Source organism: Magnolia sinica, chromosome 6 (genome assembly GCF_029962835.1).
Source record: "Magnolia sinica isolate HGM2019 chromosome 6, MsV1, whole genome shotgun sequence".
Lineage (NCBI taxonomy): Eukaryota > Viridiplantae > Streptophyta > Magnoliopsida > Magnoliales > Magnoliaceae > Magnolia > Magnolia sinica.
Window position 1 is genome coordinate 86,577,275 of NC_080578.1, and position 22,647 is coordinate 86,599,921.

At 38.4% G+C, this 22,647-nt stretch overlaps 1 protein-coding gene and 1 long non-coding RNA gene across 2 annotated transcripts in view; both read left to right on the forward strand.

The window, feature by feature from the left end:
• Positions 1–3,061: 3,061 nt before the first annotated feature.
• LOC131249002 (uncharacterized) overlaps positions 3,062–22,647 on the forward strand; it is a 70,412-nt gene continuing 50,826 nt past the window's right edge. The window contains exon 1 of the mRNA XM_058249542.1: positions 3,062–3,351. Coding sequence (XP_058105525.1) covers positions 3,096–3,351 — 256 coding nt within the window. The 5' untranslated portion in view covers positions 3,062–3,095. The remainder of the gene's footprint in view (positions 3,352–22,647) is intronic.
• Positions 10,887–14,658, forward strand: LOC131249005 (uncharacterized). Its single transcript, XR_009172594.1, has 3 exons — positions 10,887–11,025; positions 11,115–11,236; positions 13,402–14,658. It is a non-coding gene; the product is annotated as an uncharacterized LOC131249005 (long non-coding RNA).

Genomic DNA, 22,647 nt, shown 5'->3' on the forward strand with positions numbered 1-22,647 from the left:
CAGGTGCATCTCAATCCACCTTAACTAGAAGACCCCTCATCTTCATATTCCATGGTTGAAAATTGTTTCTTTTATTGAACTTTTCTATTTCATACTTCACGTTTGAACCTTTCAATAACATGCTTCTAATTTAAACTCGAAACATAACATTAGCTCTGATACCACTTGTTGAGAAATCACGAAAGCAAACTCCGAATTCGAATCAAACATAAATGAAATAAACGTAAACAAGCACCACAAAAGAACACATGACTTTTACATTGAAAATCCTTGCGTGAAAAAACTACAACACAAGGTGACAAGCAAATCTGCTATGATAAACAAATCACAAGATATGATTGCACTTACAAATATGAGAATCCCTTGAAAAAAAACATCTCAAGAACCCTAAATTTCTTTCTAGAACTCCCTAATGATGTCTTTAGAATACGTTGATCCTTATTACAACCATATATAAATAGAAAACAAATTGCACAATTACGTAAAATTGTGTACGCCACCAATTTAAGCATCGATCAATCGGCATTGATCGATTTCAGTCTCACATATTCGATCACTCGAACATACTCAAAAGAACCCAGAGAGTTTTCAAATATTTTTAAATTTTTTCGATCTATTGATTTGAAAGTTTGATCGATCGAGATGGTTCAAAATTGTCTAGAGACCAATATATATAATTTGGGGTGCTTTCGATTAATCAATAATCGATCGATTGAACCCTGTTACGTGTACATATTGAAGACATCTGACAACACATCTCACTTGAGTTTTGAATTGACCTCATTTTTTAGCTAACATGGGCCGGCTGAATGTATAAACAAAGTAGATTTCTAGTAAACATATAGTGGACTTGCATAGGTATTATCATTGGCTCTGGCAGGAAATCCCCTCCATAACTAGTACACTTGTCTGTGACCCTGCCTCATGAAGTTTTTGTGGTCCGAGATATGTGGGGCTCGTAGAGATGTCAGTGTCCATCACTTTTGCAAGACAACAATAGGACATAGTTTAAAAAATTACTTAGCTGGACCACACCACATGAAACAGTGAAAACGGAAACATCCACGGCTTAAAACCTGCCGGGAGCAGACCATGATGTTTATATGCCACCTAATCCTATAAACAGTGGGCACAATATCATCGTGATACAGAACTTATATGACCCCACAAAGTTTCTAACAGGGAGTTGTGTGGTATGGCCTAAGGCATTGAATTTGCATTAATTTTTTTGACTCCTTTAATATTGTGATCTCCATAAATGGATGGGGGTGGATTTATCACAACTACTTCTATGGGTCCACATAACTCCCAACCACCCAAGCGAATAGTGGACCGAGTAAGTCTGTACAATAAACTCCGTTGGGCCTACCTTGAATATATTTGGCTTATCCACACCTTACATCCAATTTTTTCAGCTCATTTTAGAAGTTGAGTCCAAAATTCAAGTATACACCAAAATTCAAGTGGACCACACCACAGGAAACAGTAGGGATAACGGCGTTTATTTGTCAGCCAACCCACAATCCAACTTGTTCATAATGACACACACACACATGAATGAAGGGAAAACACAAATATCAGCTTGATCCACATCTTTTGTGGCTCATGAGAAGATTTCAATGGTTGGTGTTCAATTCACACTCCTTTTTTTGTAGTCCACTTGAGTTTTGAATATGCTTCAATTTTGGACTCATATTGTTAAAATAAGCCGTAAAATGGATAAAAAACATGGATAAAAGTACTTAAATTACCGTGTAATGCAACGGCTTACTCCGGCCGCGAGAACTCCCCCGCAAGTGGGAAGCGGATTGGCTGGTGTACCACACACCACCTATATAGCTCGTGTACTGGTGTTAGCAAGTTCTGTAGGTCAAATCATGAGGTATGTGTTATATCCAAACTGTCCATCCAATTTACGAGTTCATATTAATGCTTGAGCCGAAGAATAAGGCAGATCTAAAGATCAAGTGGACCACACTATAAAAAGTGGTGGGGGATTGAATGTCTACCATTGAAACTCTTTTAGGAGTCAGGAAGTTTAAAAACAATATGAAATTTGTTTTTACTCTTCATCCAGGTATTTTTGACCTTATGAACCGATTGGATGGAAAATAAACATTATGGCGGGCCCTACTATTTTCTTAACGGTAAAAATCATTATCCCCTATTTTAGGTGTGGTCCATTTGAGCTTTGGATATGATTCTTTTTTGGATAGTGCTTTAAAATGATCTCAAGAAATGAATGAACCTCGGTATGGATATAATAAATACAACATTGCGGGGCCATGTAACTTTGATATCCTTTGAACGAGTCCGGATCCTCTGTTATTAGGTCAACAGAGAATTCCTAATACCCTAATTCCCATTGGTCCACGTCACCACTCATTAAAAATATAAAAAATATATAAAAACAGCTTCGGACGCCAAACCATTAGGTGTGGTCCATTTGAGCTTTGGATATGATTCATTTTTTGGATAGTGCTTTAAAATGATCTCAAGAAATGAATGAAGCTCAGTATGGATATAATAAATACAACATTGCGGGGCCATGTAACTTTGATCTCCTTTGAACGAGTCCGGATCCTCTGTTATTAGGTCAACAGAGAATTCCTAATACCCTAATTCCCATTGGTCCACGTCACCACTCATTAAAAATATAAAAAATATATAAAAACAGCTTCGGACGACAAACCATTAGGCTAACAGGAATTCTCTGTTGACCTGATAAGAGAGGATCCCGAATCCCTTTGAACCGTTCGTACAACTCGAGCTCGAGGAGCGTTGGCGTCGTCTTCGCACGACACGTATCTACATCAGCTATATAGCTGATGTGTGGTACACCCGCCAATCCGCTTCCCTGCAAGTGGTGTTGGGAGCCAGACCCTAGGGTACATCTCCATGCATGCATCGTGCATTGTGCATTGACACCATCATCATGGCCTAAAAATTAAGTAGACCACCACGGGAAACAATGGTTATTGAACGGCGTACAAATATCAACTCATCCAAGACTTTTGTGGCCCACGAAAGGTTTTTAATAGCAATAACTCTGCTGTTTCATGTGGTGGGGTCCACCTGAAATTTTTATCTGTGTCATGTTTGGGACCATGCTCCACAATATAGTTACAAAACATATGGACGGCGTGGATATACAATACATACATCGAAGTGGGTCCTACGGTCAGGGTCGCACCCACATCAATGGTTCCGGGGTTGCAGCCGCACTCCACAGGACCACAACAAGTACCATCCCCTCTTCTCTTCCCTCAGCAGGAGTCGTTTGGCACCCACAAAATCTTCGATTTCGTAAAAGGTCGTCGAGAAGAGCTGCCGCTGCCGCCGCTCAAAAGGGTAAAACTCTCTCCTCTCCAGCTTCTATTGAAATTACCATTTCTGCCCCTGATTCTAAAATCATAGAGAACAAGATCCCTACTCCCATCAAATTCAACCATTTGGTGAATGATCTATCCAATTCGATTCGAGCCGGTGCTTTTGTGAGGTTAGAGGATGCAGTGGGCCTCTTCAATCGTATGGTCCACGCGCAGCCGCTGCCTTCAATCCAGACCTTTAATCGCCTGTTAACTACTATTGCTAAAATGAAACACTATTCGACCGTGATTTCTTTGCATCGGGAGATGAATTGGTTAGGAATCCCATCTGATATCTATACATGGAGCATTCTTCTCAATTGTTTCTGCTGCTTGAATGGCGTTGGTTTCGGTTTCGCTGTTCTCAGCAACATCCTGAAACGTGGCCATGAGCCAGATGCTGTGACTCTGGCTACTTTTATTAAGGGGTTTTGTATGGAAGGGTGGATTGGGGAAGCGGGTAGTTTCTTTCTGAAGATGGTAGAAATGGGATATCCTTATAATGTGGTGTCGTTCAGGATACTAATCGACGGTCTTTGCAAGTCGGGGAACAATGCAATGGCTCTTGGGTTGCTTCGGAAAATGGAGAAGGGAGCGGGTAAATGTAGTCCTGACCTTGCTGTTTATAACACAATCATCGACAGTCTATGCAAAGATGGGCTCACAAAGGAGGCCCTTAACCTCTTCTCAGAAATGGTTGGTAAAGGGATTCTGCCGAATGTTTTCACTTACAATTCTTTAATTCATAGACTATGCAATTTAGGGCAGTGGAAAGAAGCAATGAGTCTGTTCGAGGAAATGTCGAATCGAGGAATCTCTCCTAGTGTGACAACCTTCAAAATACTGGTGAATGCTCTTTGCAAAGGAGTGGTTAAAGAAGCCTATGGATTACTAGAATTGATGACTCAGAGAGGTGTGGAGCCTGATGTAATCACATACAATGCATTGATGAATGGCTACTGTTTTATTGGCGAAATGGATGCCGCCTTAAAGATATTTGATTACATGGTGTGTAAAGGTCATAAGCCTTCTGTTGTGAATTATTCCGAGGAATGCCTTGCAAGGGATTGAAGCCCGATGTTGTTACTTACAACACTCTTATAGATGGGCTATACCGGGTTCGGAGAATTGTGGCTGCACAAGAGCTCTTCAATGAGATGCAAGCTCATGGACAATGTCCGAATCTCTTCACATACACCATTTTGATGGATGGGCTGTGTAAAAGTGAGTGTCCTGTCGAGGCAATGAAACTACTTAATGAGATGCAAATTAGAGGAATTGAACTAAATAATGAAGTTATTGGTGTCCTTATCAATGGGATATGCGAAGCTAGGGAGCTTAAATATGCGAAGGAGCTTTTCAGTTGGGCCTCCACCAAGGGCTTGGGGAATAATGTTAGGACATATAACACACTAATCAATGGCCTTTGTAAAGAAGGGCTTTTGGAGGAAGCTAATGGATTGTTCTTACAAATGGAAGAGAAGGGTTTCCAACCAGACAATGTCACCTTCAATGCTTTAATTAGGGGCTTTCTACAAAAGAATGAGACCCTCAAGGCAATGCAACTTCTCGGGGAAATGGCTAAAAGACATTTTTCTGCGGATGCATCCACCACAACTATGTTAGTGGGCTTGCTCACAGAGGACGAAGAAGGTCAAGAATACTTGGCAATGCTTCATAAATTTGTGCCCTAGGGCGAAGGAGAGGTGATTTGGTGAACATCGATTCAACATCAACTCTCTCTCTCTCTCTCTCTCTCTCTCTCTCTCTCTCTCTCTCTCTCTCTCTCAAGTTGTAACGGCCTCTCTCAAGTTGTAACGGCCTCTCTCAAGTTGTAACGGCCTATACCATAATTGTAACAATAGTATCTGTTCTGACCACTGATACTGTTAGGGAATACCTTGCTTGTAAGAGGTTGATACACATTTAACTCCTCCCATGTTCCTTTGAGTTCCTGTAATATTCACCTAGCAATTTATCTCCTTGTTGGAAAGAAAAAAACCTCTTCAAATAATTGGTGTGGATTGAGTGATGTTTTTATTTTTATTTTATTTTTTATGAATACATCTCTCATGGATAGAGTTGTACATGAATCGAGTTAGCTCAGTCATCTCGCTCAACTCAACTCGGAAAAGCTCGAAATTGGATTCAGACCGAGTCGAGTTGGTTTTTAGAGCTCGAAAAAATTTCAAGTGGAGTTCAAGCTTGCCTGAGCTCGACTCGACTCAGATTGAATCGGCTTGATGACTCGATTATTTTGATATTGATGTTGCTCGCCTAGTGGTTGATGAAATGACTCAGCAAAGTGTTGTTTCGAGTGCATACATTCTCTGCAGGATCGGCTGGTGGCGAGGAAGGAATGGAATCGAAACAAATCACTACAAAAAAACTTTACATTATAAGACTGCCTCATATCTTGATTTTGCTGTTGCTCATTGTGTGTCTGAAGAAATACCTGTAAAGTGTAAGACCCGAGGCCCCGAAATCTAGTTTGTACACTGGATAGCTGTTGACTATAGGTCCATTGACCTCGAGAATGTTTTGACTTGATCATAATGTTGTTCTGTTATCAAGCCGCAAGCTGTATTTCAATCCGATATTCGAATTTTAAGATACGGACTTAAAATTAAACAATCTGAGAAATGACAATTATGTCCTTATTTTATCTGGCAGAGCCCCACCATCGAGTTTTCAAAATCTGTTAGGTCCAAGAGCCTAACCGTTGTAACCGTAGTCGAGTTACGGAGTTAATGGCGAAAACGCCATGTCTATTGGACACCCGGATTGTAAGTTATACATAGAGACACACATGTATATTTTGAGAAAATATACTCAAATGAACTCGATGTTTTTAAACTCCTTGAAATATGTGAGTTCAAATTACTTAAATAACATTGTTATATTGCTACTATAAGTTTAAACTTTTCAAAAATCATCACAAAACATCCAATAACCCTCCTTTTTAGACAAAAGCTAATTTAAAACCATTTTCAAGTCCATACATATGAAAACCCTTTTGCAACATTCTATTTTCTAGCACTCTTTCTTGTTGAGTGTGAAGTTGAGAAGAAGAAAAAGAAGAAAAGGAAATAGAAGCTGAGGTTGGGAGTCAATCCTCTGATAGTTACAGGTGAGTGCATAGATTAGGAGTACGCATATGTGTACGTTGGGGTTTCCTTCAAAACCCTTTTGCTAGATTTTCATTTAGGGTTAGAAAATTGCTGAAGTTTCTGTTTTAGGGTTAGGTTTTCGCTGGCTTTTCATTTAGGGTTAATAGATTGCTGGAATTTCTGTTTTACAGTTAGATAATTGCTGGATTTTCTGTTTTAGGGTTAGGTTTTCGCTGGCTTTTCATTTAGGGTTAATAGATTGCTAGAATTTCTGTTTTACGGTTAGATAATTGATGGATTTTCTATTTGAGGGTTAGGTATTGCTGAATTTTCTGATTTCGAATTAGGTATTGCTGAATTTTCTTGAAAGCCCTATAAAAGATGAGATTTCTTATTTAGGGTTAGGTTCTTGCTGGAATTTCTGATAGAGTTGGTTAATTTGTTGCTGGATTTTCTTTTCAAGCCTTAAACAGATTAGCTTTTCTGATTTAAATTCGTTAGGTTATTGCTGGATTTTCTTACGAGTATGGCTGGAGTTTCCGAGTTAGGTGATTAGGTTATTAATGGAAGATTAGATGATAGAGATGATTTAATTTTGTTTAAAGTCATACGTATTTCTAACGGTTTCTCTCTGTCCCTTACAATGTCCGTCCGCTACCTGTTTGACAAAATGTTTGAAAGAAATATCCTTCATCCTTTTGATGTAGTTAATTCTTGAGAAAAAACATGCTTATGGCATGAAGTCTTATGGCAGAATAAATCCCGGATTAGATTTAGATTGGCTAAGTCAGGTGCATATCATATGCATGATTCATAGTCGTTGTATCATTGTATGATTGAGAGTGAATGATTCCTCTCATGGTATGGTGATATGGTGATCATCGTGGGTTGTGTTGCGACACACGTTGTGTCTATGATGGGGTTGTGTTGCGACACACGATGTGTCTATGATGGGGTTGTGTTGCGACACACGATGTGTCTATGATGAGTATGTAAACCGTCTAGATACATGATGTATTACATGAAACCCTTATGAGGAACTTAAATGTATGAGGAGACCACATGAGGAAGGTCGTCCTATGTTTGCCTTGAAAACCATGACATATTGTGCTTGTGTGTGGACTTATGCATATGGTGATTGGAAATGCGATTAAACATACTTTGTTATAACTTGAGTTGGACACCACACCGGAAATGTGTAATTCGACAGGACATGATTAGAGGGTCCGTGGGTGAAAGTCCTTAAACCCCGATTAGTACCATTGGGAGCGACCAATGCCTAGACCGGGTGGAAGAACAAAGCGCTGAAATGCCGAAATACCAAAGTAGGCAGCGACTCCCACCGACGCGTGTCGATTGGTTGAGAGGTTTGACCTGACCTGCTTATGGGCAAGCAAAGATAGGTTTTGTATGACGAGCTCGTAAATTATCCGTTATCGTTTTGCCAGGCGACTTATGACTTTTCGCTGTTAGGCAGATAGTGAGGTTCAACACAAGTGGGTCAGACTAGTTCGGCCCGTGAACTATGTAATCACACCTCTGTAGTTGACCATGGTGGAAAAGTCTATACAAGTGGGTAGCAATCATATGCGAGTCCCACCTCTGTTTTAGACTTTGGTGATCCAATTGGGAAATATGGAAAGTTGTGGAAACATTAAAAGAGTATGTATGTTACAAGTGGTTATGCCCTCCGATACGAGGGGCATAACGACCGTTACGACCTCCATAATGGTTGAATTTATTTTTTTCCCTGAAAAGTTTTGGAATAATTTAAATATTCCAAATATGTATTCTTTTTTTTTTTAATTATTTTTAAAAGAACATGTTTATGGTAGCGTAACAATCTACTCTTTTGGCGAGAGTGTTGTATCTGGTTGTTTGGTGAATTTATGAACATGGTTACATGTCTCTAATATTTACACATCACAATTAAGCAATAGAACTAGAAAATGAAAAAAAGGCATAAATAACATGTTTTTTGAAGGAAAAAAAAAAAAAGAAGACCCTCGAAGCTTCTATTCGCCTAAATCGCTTCAATATATGGTTTTAATCCTAAAAAAATATAGTAAGAGTGGTGAAAATCTGTTGTAAAATAATCTAAGAAAGTTTTTCGAATGAGAAAAGTGAAAAAATGAATTTAAATAGAAAAAAGTTGTCATTTTTTTATTGTTATAGGGGTAATGGTTGTTATGCACCATAATGGCCGTTATAGCCCCAAAAAAGCCAATTGCCCCGTTTCATCCCCGTATCGTGTAATGGTCATTGCCATTATGTATACGTATCGGCCTTTATGGCCATATCAGAATAAATACAGAACACTTTACTTCCAGGAATCAAAGCTGCAATCATATGATCAGAGGATAGTGGACTTGTTGTCTAGGGGAAAATTCAAAGGCTGGGTGGCGTAAAACACAAATTGTTCAATAGGTAGAATTTTAACTATCTAGAACTCAAAGTTGTGGTCAAAGGAGAACTATTGGGAGGGGCATTTCTCCCTATTTCTGCTAGTAAAAGAGGTTTTATCAGGTTTTAAGTGGGTTTTTACAGTTGTCTACAAGCCAAATAGATTGAGCTCATGACAATTATTCTGAGCTGAATTGGATTCATGCCAGAGTAAACAATAGTCGCCATGAGTGGTCGGTGGAGACTTCAATGTTGTGAGATTCTCTTTTCAAGAATCAAGTGGCAACCATATAACCAGAAGCATGGGGAATTTCTCAAAATGGATAGTCTATAACGACATGGTAGATTTACCAATGGGCGAAGTAAAATTCACGTGATCTAATGGTCAGACTAGGGTAGTTAAGTTGAAGCTGGATTGATTTTTGCTCTAAACAGATTGGGTTGAAAAGTTTCCTTTAGTTTTTCAAAGAGTTCTATTTAGGCCAATATCCGATCACTGCCCGATCTTTTTAGAGATGAAAGATGAGGATTGGGGCTTGCGTCTTTTTATGTTCGAGCTTGCTTCCTTAGTGGTGTAGGGTTTCTCGAATAAGGTGAAAGTATGTGGGTCTTCTTTCTTAGTTTGGGGTGGGGCCAATCTCTCTTTTCCAGAAATTAAGTTTGCTTAAGGGAAAGATTATTATAATTTATTTATTTTTGGAAAAGAGGTTTTGGAGTACTGGGAGGAGGAATCCTTGAAGAAATTCAGATGCTTAACATAAAAGAAGAGGGAGGCAAACATTCAGTTGATGAAATGGCATGGAGAAAAATTCTTAGGGTGAAGTTCAATGTGAGCTTAGGAAGGAAGAAATCAAATGGAGACAATATTCTAGGACTCTTTGGTTAAAAGTGGGAGGCAAAAATACGAAATTCTTTCACACAATGGCTAGTGTGCGAGCTCGGAACAACAAAATTAAAAGTGTGGTGGTTAGAAGAAATGGTGGTTAGAAGAAAAGTCCAGCAAGGCATGCCCTTTGGTCTTACAAAGAGATTTGATCTAGTGGTTAGAAGAAAAGTCCAGCAAGTTTTCAGTTAAATCTCTCCACCAAATGATCAGTTGCAAGTTAAGTGTCAACGGGGTTAGTCACACAGCTTAATCTTTGGAGATATGGCACTCCTCTGAAGGTGGCTGCTCCAGCTTGTCTAGTGGGAAGTAACAAAGTGCTTACAGTCGACAATTTGCTCAAGAGAAAAATGATTTTTCTAAATGTGTCTTATGTGTTACCAGGTTGAGGAATCAGTGAATCATCTTTTCCTTCATTGTGTAGTTGTAAAGAAAGTATGGGAGGGGTTTCTTGGCATGTTTGGTTCTCGGTGGGTCGTGCTGTGTTCCATAGACTCTTTCTTTTTGTCTTGGCATGGTGGGGGTAAAGGGTAGATCAACATGGAATGGGTGATCAAACCAAAGGCTATTGTGGCAGATCAGTTTCCTTAAAATTGGGCAGATTTTTGTAGTTTCTTTTTCTTTTTCTTTTTTCTTTTTTTACTTTTTCTTGTAATTCTTTAGGCTTTGGCCTCTTTGCAATAAAATCATCAAAGTTCAAGGAAAAAAAAAGAGAGAGAGAGAGAAGTAAAAAGAGAGACATAAATACCTCCCACGTATTGCAATTTAACATGTGCATTGTAAGTGTACCAAATATGACTAGAGGCTACATGATAAATAAAGAGACTAGGTGGGCCATACAACTTTATGGTCCTTATTACTATTATCTAGGTGTGCTATACGATTGTACACCCACATTCGTCAACATTAACATAATTGATGCATGCGGATTTCTTCTCCTTCTGTTTGCTGTAATTTTTGTTTGTTTTAATTAGTTTATGCATGGTTAATCTCCTTCAATCTGACAAACAATTGATTTGCATGTTTAGTTTGAAGTTACAATCTGGTGGTAGTAATCGGTCACTCTGATCTTTCCCCCCTTTTATATAATTTTTTAATACCTTTTTTTTAATGATTGTGATGTCCATGATGTTGATTATGACAATGGTGGTGGTGAATATGGTTATGATGATAAATTGATAATATTGGACTATGTTGTTGAACAACAGATTATGATGAAGAACGTAGCATTGGGATATGCATGTTGGGTGGAATGGCTTTGGTAATGTTGAGTGTGATCAATTGTTGGAATTGTATATAGTGGCTGGAATTTATCATTTATTGTTTATCTCTACTGCCATTATTTTTCAGATTCATGATGAAAGTCAGGCCCTTGATTGAGTGGAATGGCCATGGGATAAGGCTTAGATGACGACGACGACAATGATGACCTCTGCTGCTATTGGATTTTCTACTTGAAGTTCTGAATATATGTTAGTCATGAGTTTTGGTGTTGATGAAGATAGAATGTGGCTTTTGTTTTAAGGCTCCATATTTGATTCGCAGCTTCTTGTTTTGACAATTAAAGAGCTTTAATTGCCCTTTTCAGGAGTTTGCATTTCTATTCTTCATATGCTCAGTTGGTTTTCTGTGGGCTTCTATCCTTCAATCCTTCAGCTCATGGGAGTGAATTTGGTGGTGTTATGCTTGTCATGAGCAGTGGGGTTTTGCTGGGCAGTTTCATATCAAATTCCATGGTTTTAAGCTGTAGTGCAGAATTGCAGGCCAGTAACAGCCCCGCGGATCTGTTGTGATTTTGATTGATTCGTAGAGTTTGGTTGTTATCATCAAATGGAATGGCCCCATGTGCTATTTGTATGGGCTGCTCAGATGTCAGACACCCTTTCAGTGATTCATGCGTTGCAGCATCTTTTTGTTTTTGAATTGATGCAGTTGGAGCCGATTTCTTTCTTACTTCTTCTTACTTGGTTTCTTTCTTTTCTTGTCTTCTTTTTTTATTGGCTGAGTCCAGATGATGTCCAATGTTAATGGTCAAATCTATGCATTAGTGGCTAGCTGTTGCCGTCTGCTCAGGATAGTTTATTTTACAGCGGATTCATTGATGGAGACTAGGTGCAGGCCAGTGGCAGCTTGATTTTTCTCCAATTTTCTGTGCATTCATGGCCTTCTGATGTTGGTATAGTGATGTCTTAGATACAGGCAATTCGTCTAACTTCAAGTAGTTAAAAGTAGCCCACTTGTTTATGCATTGTCAATTTGCAAACTTCATGTGAGAAGCTTTTCCGATCTCCTTGGTATAGGTTTATATACTGATGCAGGGAGGGACATGATGAGGTCGATCACCATTTTCCTCAGGGGATATCTGCTCCGAATCCATGGAGCTCTTTGGACTCCTAACAGAGCTTCGTCAAATTCACAAGGTATAAAAGTAGAAATAATTTCTAATAAATTCAATACAACTTGATTGATGATAAAAAATGAAATTACAACTCTTTAAATAAAGAAGTCAAACCTAGGATGGAGTTTTAGACTTAGACTCCAACTCAAACACCCTAAAAACGTGACTTATTATAAATAGTAAACTTGCTATCTATAGACAACCTCTATTCCTACTAGACCTCATGGTTTTTGGCTAAAATTAGCAAGTGTCCAATTCGGCCCAACCACGTTATTCTTCTAATTTTTCTAAGCCCTTTTCATGTTGGGCAGGACTTCTACAACTCAAATGATCAAAAGCTATACTCGAATTAAAACTTACTATTTATAGTAAAAACGAAATTAAATGGGAATTTTGACTGTCAATCTGATTGAATCTTGCAAATCCGCCGTGGGTAACCCGGCATAGTGGGTTGGTTGGCTTAAGTTGGTTCTCTTACCTCGAAATCATATAATATGTCAAAAAACTCATCCAGGTTTGCGAGATACGACTGTTTTAAGGTTCTGACAGTCCGGATCATTTCTGCCTCCGATCAAGCCTTTTTTGGTCCATCTTTGCCATGAAAGTGTCTGTGACCCGCTCTACATCATATACGCTGGCAGCATGTGGTATTAGGTGCCAGCATGGGGACGGAAATGCTCATTCCTATGCATATGGTCATTATACTATAAAACCCAACTGCCGTGGCTGCCAGTGACCAACTTCTAATAATAACTGGTGGATGATTCAAAATAACTCAATCTCACATATGTTTGCTCTGCTTGTTTGATTTTTCTATGAAAATTCTGTATGGCCGACTTCCATGGTGATTGGAGCAGATTGATTTGGAAGAGATCTTGACATCTCAAGGACCCGTATGAGTCCAATCATGAACTGTTTGTGATGAATATATACAGCTTTGTCACTCAGTTTAGCTCACATCAAAGCCAGCTTTCTATTCATTTCGTTATTCTTACATTTCTTGAGTGTTGCTTATTAGCTGATTTTATACAGAGAGATTTAAATCAATACGGATGTTAGTCCACTTCATAATGTAATGCTCGGGTTCTCGACGATGAGTGACTATCCTCGGGTTTTGAGAACCAGGGTGTTACAGTTGGTGTTGATGCATATAGAATGTGGCTTTTGGTTCAAGGGTCCATCAAATGATTTGCAGCTTCTTCATTTTGACAATTAAGAGCTCTAATTGCCCTTTTGCAGGAGTTGCTCTTCTATTCTTCATATGCCCAGTTGGTTTGCTGTTCGCTATGGGCTTCTATCCTTCAATCCTTCAGCTCATGGGAGTGAATTTCGTGGTACTTTGCTTGTCATGAGCAGTGGGGTTTTGCTGGGCAGTATCCTATCAAATTCCAAGGTTTTTAAAGTTGTAGTGCAGAATTGCAGGCCAGTAACAGCCCCAAGGATCTGTTCTGATTTCGATTGATTCATAGAATTTGGTTGTTATAATGAGATGGGCTGGCCCCTTGTGCTATTTGTATGGGCTGCTCAGATGTCAGACAGTCTTTCAGTGATTCATGGGTTCATTTTGTATTCGAATTGATGCAGCTGGAGCTGGTTTCTTTCTTCCTCTTCTCCTTCTTGCTTCTTTTCTTATTGTTTTTTTTAGTAGCTCAGCGCAGATGATGTCCAATGTGAAGGTCTATCTATGCATAAGCGGCTAGCTGTTGCTGTCTGCATTGGATGGTTTATTTTGCAGTGGATTCATTGATGGAGATCCGGTGCTGGCTGGTAGCAACTTGATTTTGGTCCAAGTTTTTGTGCATTCATGGCCTTCTGATGTTGGTATGGTCATGTATTGGATATGGGCAATTTGTCTAGCTTTGATTAATCAAAGTAGGTCACTTGTTTATGCATTGTCAGTTTGCAAACTTCATGTAAGAAGCTTTTCCGATGTCCTTGGTGTAGGTTTATATTCTGGGCTGGTAGCATGTGGAATTAGGTGCAAGCATGGGGAAGAAAAATACTCATTCTTACTATCATTTTACAATTAAACACAACTGCTGTGGCTGCCAGTGACTAACTCCTAGTTAACAAGTCATAAGTAGTGATAGATGATTCAAAATGACTCAATCTCACATCAGTTTGCTCTGCCCATCTGATTGCTCTAGGGAACTCTGCATGGCCCACTTCAATGGCGATTGGAGTAGATTGATCTCGAAGAGATCCCAACTTCTCAAGCACCCTTATGAGTCCAATCATGAACTGTTCGTGACGAATGCATACGGCTTTGTGACTCAATTCAGCTCACATCTGTGCCAGCTTTGTATTGCTTTCATCATTCCTAATGCATGCATAGACCAAAGATGTTTCTGATTTGAGTGTGCATTTGCATGCCTCCAACAGAATCCATGAAGCCTAACAGAAAAATTCCAAGCAAGCTGCATGCATATAACAAAGTGCACCCTCCAACAGAATCCATGTACCCTAACAGAAAAATTCCAAGCATATAACATCTAATTTTTCTGACCACCTCAATTAAGAAAATAGTGAAGAAGTCTTAGTGGTACCAAGGAACATGAAAGAATCTACATGCAATTGCTGAGTACAAAATGGAATTAAACATCTAACAACTTTGACTAATTTCCAAATGATCCTTTTGATCACTAAATCATCCATCTTTATCACTCAAAAGAATAATGATAACAGTTAACCATCACTCAAAAGAATAATGATAACAATTAATCATCATCTTCCACAGGCGGATGCTTTATTTATTTATTTTTAAGGTAACAAGATAATAACTTTCTCTCAACCTGTTGAGCTCAGTAGATGAAAAACTCAATGTAGAACCTCTCCAGTCTATTCTGTTTGAATGAATAACTTCCAACCACAGTTCTAAAACTTGCTGACTTGACTTGAAACTCGGCCGAGTTAACTTTACTTGGTATGATTTTTGCTGGAAACTCAAATCTGCCAATGACCTGGCTGAGTCACATGGAAACTTGATGAGTTGACTCACTTAATCAACTCAAATCATTCTGACTTACTTTGTATCACTCATCTTGTCAAAGTCTTTTTAATTAAAAGTAAAAATAAAAAATTATTAATGCCTAGAGCTGTGCACGAGTCGAACCTTGGCCAGCAGCCAACCCCAGCTTGAACTCAGCTTGGCTCAGCTCAGTCCTCGAGCTTGATTGGCCAGCTCAGCTTTGTTCGGTCAGCAGCTCGGGCTAGTTTGAGCCGAGTTCAAGCTTGTGTGGGATTTTCTCAAATACATATATTGCATTTTCAATCTCCCACACTTCGAATACAAATCAGTAAAACCACTTTGTAGGCATTCTATCAAACACTCAGTGAACAACATTAAGATCAAGATATAAGTGTAGTCTTACAATGTAAATTTTTATTTATTTATTTTTGTGGGGATTTGTTTATTCAATATTCATTCGAATACTCATTTCGAGATACTTTGATATGAGGGCAATCCAAGAAATAACACTTCGTTGAGGCATTTCATCAAACACTCGGCGAGCAACATCAAGATCAAAATGACTGAATCACCTAGCTGATTTAATCTGAGTTGGGGTTCGAACCGAGTTGAGTCAAGCTCAAGCAAGCTCGAAAATATTTTCAAGCTTCAAAAATCAGCTCGACTCGGTCCAATCCAGTTTGGAGCCGAGGCAAGTGAGTTAACTGAGCTAACTCGACTCATGTATAGCTTTACTAATGCCAAATTGAATAATGCAACCTCTTTAACATGAACTTTGATTCAATAGTGCCCCTTAGGATCCACCTCAATGCAAACTATGTTGGCCCTACCATGATGTATGTGTTTTATCCATGCCATCAATTTGTTTTCTCAACTCATTTTAGGGCATGAGCTAAAAAATGAGGCTGATCCAAATCTCAGGTGAACCATACCACTGGAAGAGTGGTGGTTGAACTCCCACCATCAAAAACTTCATGGGGGCCACAAAAGTTTTGGATCAAGCTGATATTTAATTTTTCCCTTCGTCTAGATCTGTCTAACCTAGTCAACAAGTTGGATGGCAAATAAACATTATAGTGGGCCCTAAGAAGTTTTTAATGGTGGGCGATCAATCACCATTGTATCTTGTGGTGTTGTCCACCTTAGGTTTGGATCTGTCTCCTTTATTTATTTATTATGCCATCAAATGAGCGGTAAAAAATGAATGGATAACATGGATAAAACACATACATCATGGTGGGGTCTAGAGGGCTTTTTCCGCATTTACCAACAGTGAACCGTTCCTGGAGGGGTCACTGCCCAATCCGAGTCCCTTTAACATAATAATTTTTCAAAGATTGGTGTCAATCACCACTGCTTCCTATGGGGTAGTCCACTTAAGATTTGGACGTCTCATTTTTTTATTTTTTTATTTTTTGGCATGAGCCAGCAAAATGGATGGACACGGGCTAAAATACATGCATCATGGTGAGGCCCAAAGAGCTTTTTTAGAGCACCAACCACTACCGACCTCAGTACTGTGGGGTCACTACCAAATCCCAGTCCCTGGCAATCTGTGTCCCACACAGATTGTTTTCAAACAATCTATCTGCTTTTTTTCAGTTTATTTCATGGCATGAACTCCCAAGAAGTAGACCGGAAGATCAAGTGAGCCACAACACAAGAATATGGGGGTAATGATACCCACCGTCTTTTATTTTTGAAAAAACCCCTTTTTAAAGTCCTTTTGGGGTTTTTAAATTTTTTTTTGTTCCCATTTTCCAACCCCTTTGTTGGATTTTAAGGGGTCCCTTCATAAACAAACCGAAGGGTAAAATCAAACCAAAATTATCCAAAGGGCCTTGATAAAAAAACCTTTTTTTGTTTTTGCAAGAAAAAAAAAAAAAAAAAAAAAAAAAAAAAAAAGGGGGGGGGGGGGGGGGGGGGGTTTTAAACCAAGTGCACCACATGAAATCAATAGTGATTAGATATCCACCTTAAAATCCTCCCAAGGCCAAGTAATGTTATTTGTCCAATCTTTTTGAATCATTAGGAAGGAAAAAAAAGCATTTGATAAAACATGCCCCAAAAAGTTTTTAAGGTACCTTATTCCATTGCCCAAGTGGTTTTATTTGGGTTATCCATTTTTGTTTGAAAAAATGATTAGAAAAATAATATCATGGATAAAACTCATCGGGGGCCCAAAAAAACCACCGGCTAAGGGTATGAATCCTTTTTTTTAGCCCCCTTAGGCTTGAAATCCCTCCTCTAATATTTTTAAGAAAGAATATACTAGATTGTTGAAAAATCCTTATTCAAAACTCATTAAAATGAAACGTTAGAATAGAATGGCCTATCTTAGACCTTTTGGACCAAATGAGGTTAAGGTGTACCCCTTTGACCGTATGTCCCCCACTCCCGCCTTCCGTGACCTTCAATCCGTTACTACGGTTTGAAGAAACATTCAACGTGACTTTTCTCAAAAGTTTTAGGGTCCCACCTTCATCAAACATTTTCTAATTGTTTCCTTGAATGGTTCTTTGGTTTCTTGTTTGAAATGAAACTGGCCATACCATGTCCCGACTCACTACTTTTATTAAGGGGTTTTGTATGGAAGGGCGGATTGGGGAAGCGAGTAGTTTCTTTCAGCAATAATTCTTATATTTGATTTAACTTATAGGTCTTTGAAGTTGGGGAATAAGGAATGGCCTTGGGTTCTCCAAATGGAGAAGGGCCGGGGTTGACCTAACCTTATGGTTTTAACCTCAATCACATTCTAGCAAAGATGGGCCACAAAGGATTCCTTTCTCAAATGGATGGTAAAGGGATTTCCGGATTTTTACTTACCTTCTTTTTAGGACTTGAATTTGGGCGGTGGGGAAAATGTTCTGTTGAAAAGTTGGATGGAGGAATCTTTCCAATTACAACCTTAATTAAGTTTTGAAAGAAGGTGATTGAAGCCCGTGGTTCTAAATTGAGACCCGAGATGAGGACCTAATGTTACGAAATCTTATGGATGGCTTGCTTTTGGGAAAGGATTTGGCCTTGTTTTGATAAAGGTGCTAAAGGCCTAACCTATGTTACTTCAAATCAATCGAGGTATTGCAAAATGGGGTACGAGGCTTAACTTTTCCGAAATGTTGAAGGGATTGGGCCAATGTTTTACTTACGTTTTTATTTCGGCTCAAAATTGGGCGAAAGAGTCTTAATGGATGAAACTCATGGAAATGTTCGAATGTCCTCAAAAATTTTAGGACGGGTTGTTAAAAATGATCCCGTTGAGGCAGTGAAACTACTCAATGAGATGGAAATTAGAGGAATTAAACCAAATAATGCAGTGTTCGATGTGCTTATCAATGGGATGTGCGAAGCTAAGGAACTTAAATATGTAAAGGAGCTTTTCAGTTGGGCCTCTGCCAAGGGCTTGGGAAATAATGTTCTGTCATTGTCCATCTACCTTTGAATGGCGCAGAGAACTATTCATCTACTTTCAAATGGAAGAAATTGCCAACCAGCATGTCACCTTCAATCTTTTTAGGGGTTTTTAAAAAAATGAGCCGTAAGGGAATGAACTTCTTGGTGAAATGGTAAAAACATTTTTCTGGATGTCCACTAATCTATGTTAGGGCTTGCTCCAAAGGGTGAAAAGGTAAAATACCTTAAATGCTTAAAAAGGGCCCTAGGGGAAGGAAGGTGTTTGTTGAAAAATTGAACCAGCCATTTTACTTTTAATGTTTTTTGGGTTTTCTACCTGAGCTTTCCAAGTTGACTTTGTAACAAACTTTGATCTTCCAATATCTTTTGAAACCTTTCTGGGAAGGTAAGAATCTAAATGGTAATAAACTACAAAGTTGTTCACCAAATTTACAATATTCCGTGAAATAAAATTCTCTTCTTGTTTTCTAGCTCTAATTTGGATTTTTTAACAAATTAATTAATATTTCCTTTAAAAAAAAAACATTTTTGTTGGTGGCCTCATTTATAGAACTGCAGTCCCTTCTCCATGAAATTCAAAAACTTAACTCACTTAATCTACTCAATTTAGTTGGGCAATAAGATCAACATTTTGTTGACTTACAGAATTTAAGTTTATGTACCGCCATTGGGTAATTTAAAATAACTGTTTTTAAATCTCTCATTCAAAATCTTCAAACCAAATACGGTCTAGACACTGGTAGTGATTGCTTGTGAGACGCCCCTAAACCTTTCCAATACGTTGGCTGACCGAGTTTTTGTGTCAACTCAATGTGTCTTGTTGAGTCCTGACCAATTCAGGCTCATTAGCAAGTTTCCAAGGGACTCAAATATCTCGAGTTGAGTTGATTAGGCAAGTTTTGAGTTGAGTCACTGAGTTTTATAACTATGGCTCCATTAACTGGTTAACTTTGTGCGGAAGGCGGATAAGTATAGTGAGTTGATAACTGATGACTATTTGCTTTATGGTAATGCTGACCTAATCTCATACTAGATGTCTACAATGTAGTTGTAAGACTTACTAACATAATGCCATAATAGGTCAAGTAATAGCTAGATCAGAAGTATAGAGCTGTGATCCTACTAGGATTGAAGATCAATACCAATTGCAATAAATCCAAAAAATTTAACTACATAGTTTTCATGATGCAAACCACAAGATCTGAGAATGAAGAGATGAAGGGAATGGGAGTTATGATTAATCAATGAAGAGATTCATTGCTTGAAGGGTTCGGAGAGTGACGAAATATGGTAGATGGTTGGGAACCAGACCTCTCTCAAGTGTGGCAACTGATCCAGTTTTGCACTTTCCAAATTGTAGGTCTCACTGTAGATAGAGGACATCATGAAAGTCACACTGTTTGGATGATCTTAACTGACTTAATCTCTGTGAATTTGGAGTGCTGATCATTTTCTTTCAAACTTCCATGTGATAGTCGCCAATGTGATGCTTGTGATCACCGAGTTAGAGCATCTTTAGTGCCAAGCTCCATCCAAATTGCGGTACATTGGTTGGATGATCCGGATTGGTAGGAATTTATTCCATGTGTATGGTGGATGAGTACAACTTGAGTTATTTTACCTTTCTCAATTTGGAGAGGTCTTGGATTTGTCCTGTTTTTGGAGCTGCAATCAGAACCTCCAAATGCTAAGTCAGTTAGAAGGCATGTAATCTAATGGAATCAGCATAATTTCTTGATGCATACCAACAAATGTATAGTTGTCGTCACCTGGATTGCAGGTGATTCAGAAAGGCATTACAAGCAAAGGAAAAAACTTCAACATTCCAAAAGTGAATGCTGTGGTAGTTGGCTTTAAACATCTGAATGCAAGAAGAGGTAAAATCCAATTTGTTGAGTCTCTTTAGAAGCTCTTTAGTAAATTATTGAAGCTCACCTTTCAATTCTCCACCATTCATATTTATTGGAGATATTTTTGTGTGCAGCTTGCATTTTTATGCCATTGATGGTCACTTTAGTTTCAAGAAAATAATTAGGGGTGTGTTTGGATGCTCAATTGAACTGACTGCAATTCAAGTCCTTTGAACACAAATTTGTTAACCAGGGCTTGGCACCATTTTAATTCATAGTGACAACCAAACCCGCAATTGCAATTCCACATGTTTCTAGTTTGGACATGAAGCAGAAGTACTTTCGAGTTTGGGTTTGCCCCTCAGGATGTACAGAGTAGTGCAAGCCTGACTTTGGTTGTTGTTTCTTTATCGAGTTACATTGTTGCAATTGGATTCAGTTGAACTTGTCAACACAGCCTAAAGCTACTTTCAAGTCATTATTGTTACTTCTGCAAGAAAGGTTTTCATCATGAAGTCACTTTCTTTTGCCTTTTCTCTAGGGTCTGTCACAAGGTTAACTGGATCTCAGGTTGCTCTATGTGATGCTGGAACAGGTATATGGTACACTGCTACCTCCAATATGTGGTACACTAGGGTAAGATCATTTGGGTCACCCCAGTACATACACTAGGTATGTGTACAGTTTAATATATGAATCAATATTCTAATTTATGTATAAAATGATGGTATTATTATTAGTGGTCTCACATCCATAATACAAGTATAAATCTCTACGTTCTCAATGTACATTGACATTACGACTCAATCCACACTGGGAGTATATAACCATAGTTTCGGATCGGTAAGAGTAGCATCCAGGTTGCAAATGACCCAAAATCCGGATCATGGGATTTGGAACGGTAAACATAAGGTGATTGGTGATTTAGGTAACATTGGTCTCTCATGTCTTCTTGAAGGCAATTTCAATCTAATTATGTTTTCCTTGAGGAGGCTTCTCAATGTCTCCAAGAAAGAGAACCATTTGCAGCATTGAAGATTATGGTTTATTGAGAAACTGTGGATTGAGGTAGACTCTCAGCTGATAATTGGTGCAATGCAACTCCAAGAGAAAGCTTCCATGATCAATCACATTCAATGATCCACATACTATAATCTACAGGTAAGAGCAGAAATTCAGTCACATCTTCCGTCAGTAACGGAGCTGCTTACAGGTTGGAAGACCGTGCCATTAACATGACTTGTGAGACGATCTCTGATGCTCCTCTGGACTCCACTGCTTAGTTTGTTGTTGAAATGAATTGGTATGTCCATGATGTTTATTCAGACACTATCTTCTCTTCTAGATTTTGGATCTAATTAAAACAATGATTTAAGTTTTCAGCATTTTGGTTTAGAGTCTCACGTTTATGATTCAATTTTCTTGAAAAGGAAAGATAGTGATTAGATTGCTTGGATATTCAAAAGAATTGGAATATGTAAATTATTGGTAAAGGAAACATCTAGCTGTTTTTGGATGCTCTGTGAACTGAATTGCAATAATTTGATTCAATTCATAATTGTTGGAATATGGGGAGTAGCACGCAATGGAAGAAATGAAGAAATTTAAAAATGAAAAAAAGGAAAAAACAGATTTGTGGGTTCAAGTGTTGACTTGAATAGTCAATATCTTAGGACAGATTTGCCGCAATTGTTGGGTATTCCAAGTGCAAAAGAAAGGAGATGACAAATTGTCTTTAGTATACAATGAACTCACAAATTCAAAGTTCAACACGAAGATTTGCACCTCGTAAGTGTTGAATATATCTTCAAGAGTCAATTATTGATATGGCTCACGCAAACGTACTCAAAAGGACAATTGTAGGAAGGCATAAGGTTGTAGATAGCTTGATCTAGGAATGGTGTTCTGTCTTTGGACTATGATATCAAGGATATATAGAACTTAAAGGGACATTGTGACCTTCCCGTTATGAAAAAATGGTGCTGCATTGTCCCGTATTTTCCGTATCAAGCTGTATTAACATTGACATTTGATAGCCTAAAGATGACTCGAAAAAAAAAAAAGTTTTCTTTGTTGTGTTTTGTTTTTCCCCCCTCTTTTCCTTTTAATTTCTTTATAGAGGGATTATTTTAAAGGCATTTCTAACCAAATCTAGATCAAATTTGAAGATTTTTTTTTTTTTTTTTTTCCGGGTCTGGTTTTACAAAAATCGAAGAAAAGGTTTAAAAAAATACTTTTTTTTTTTTTTTGTTG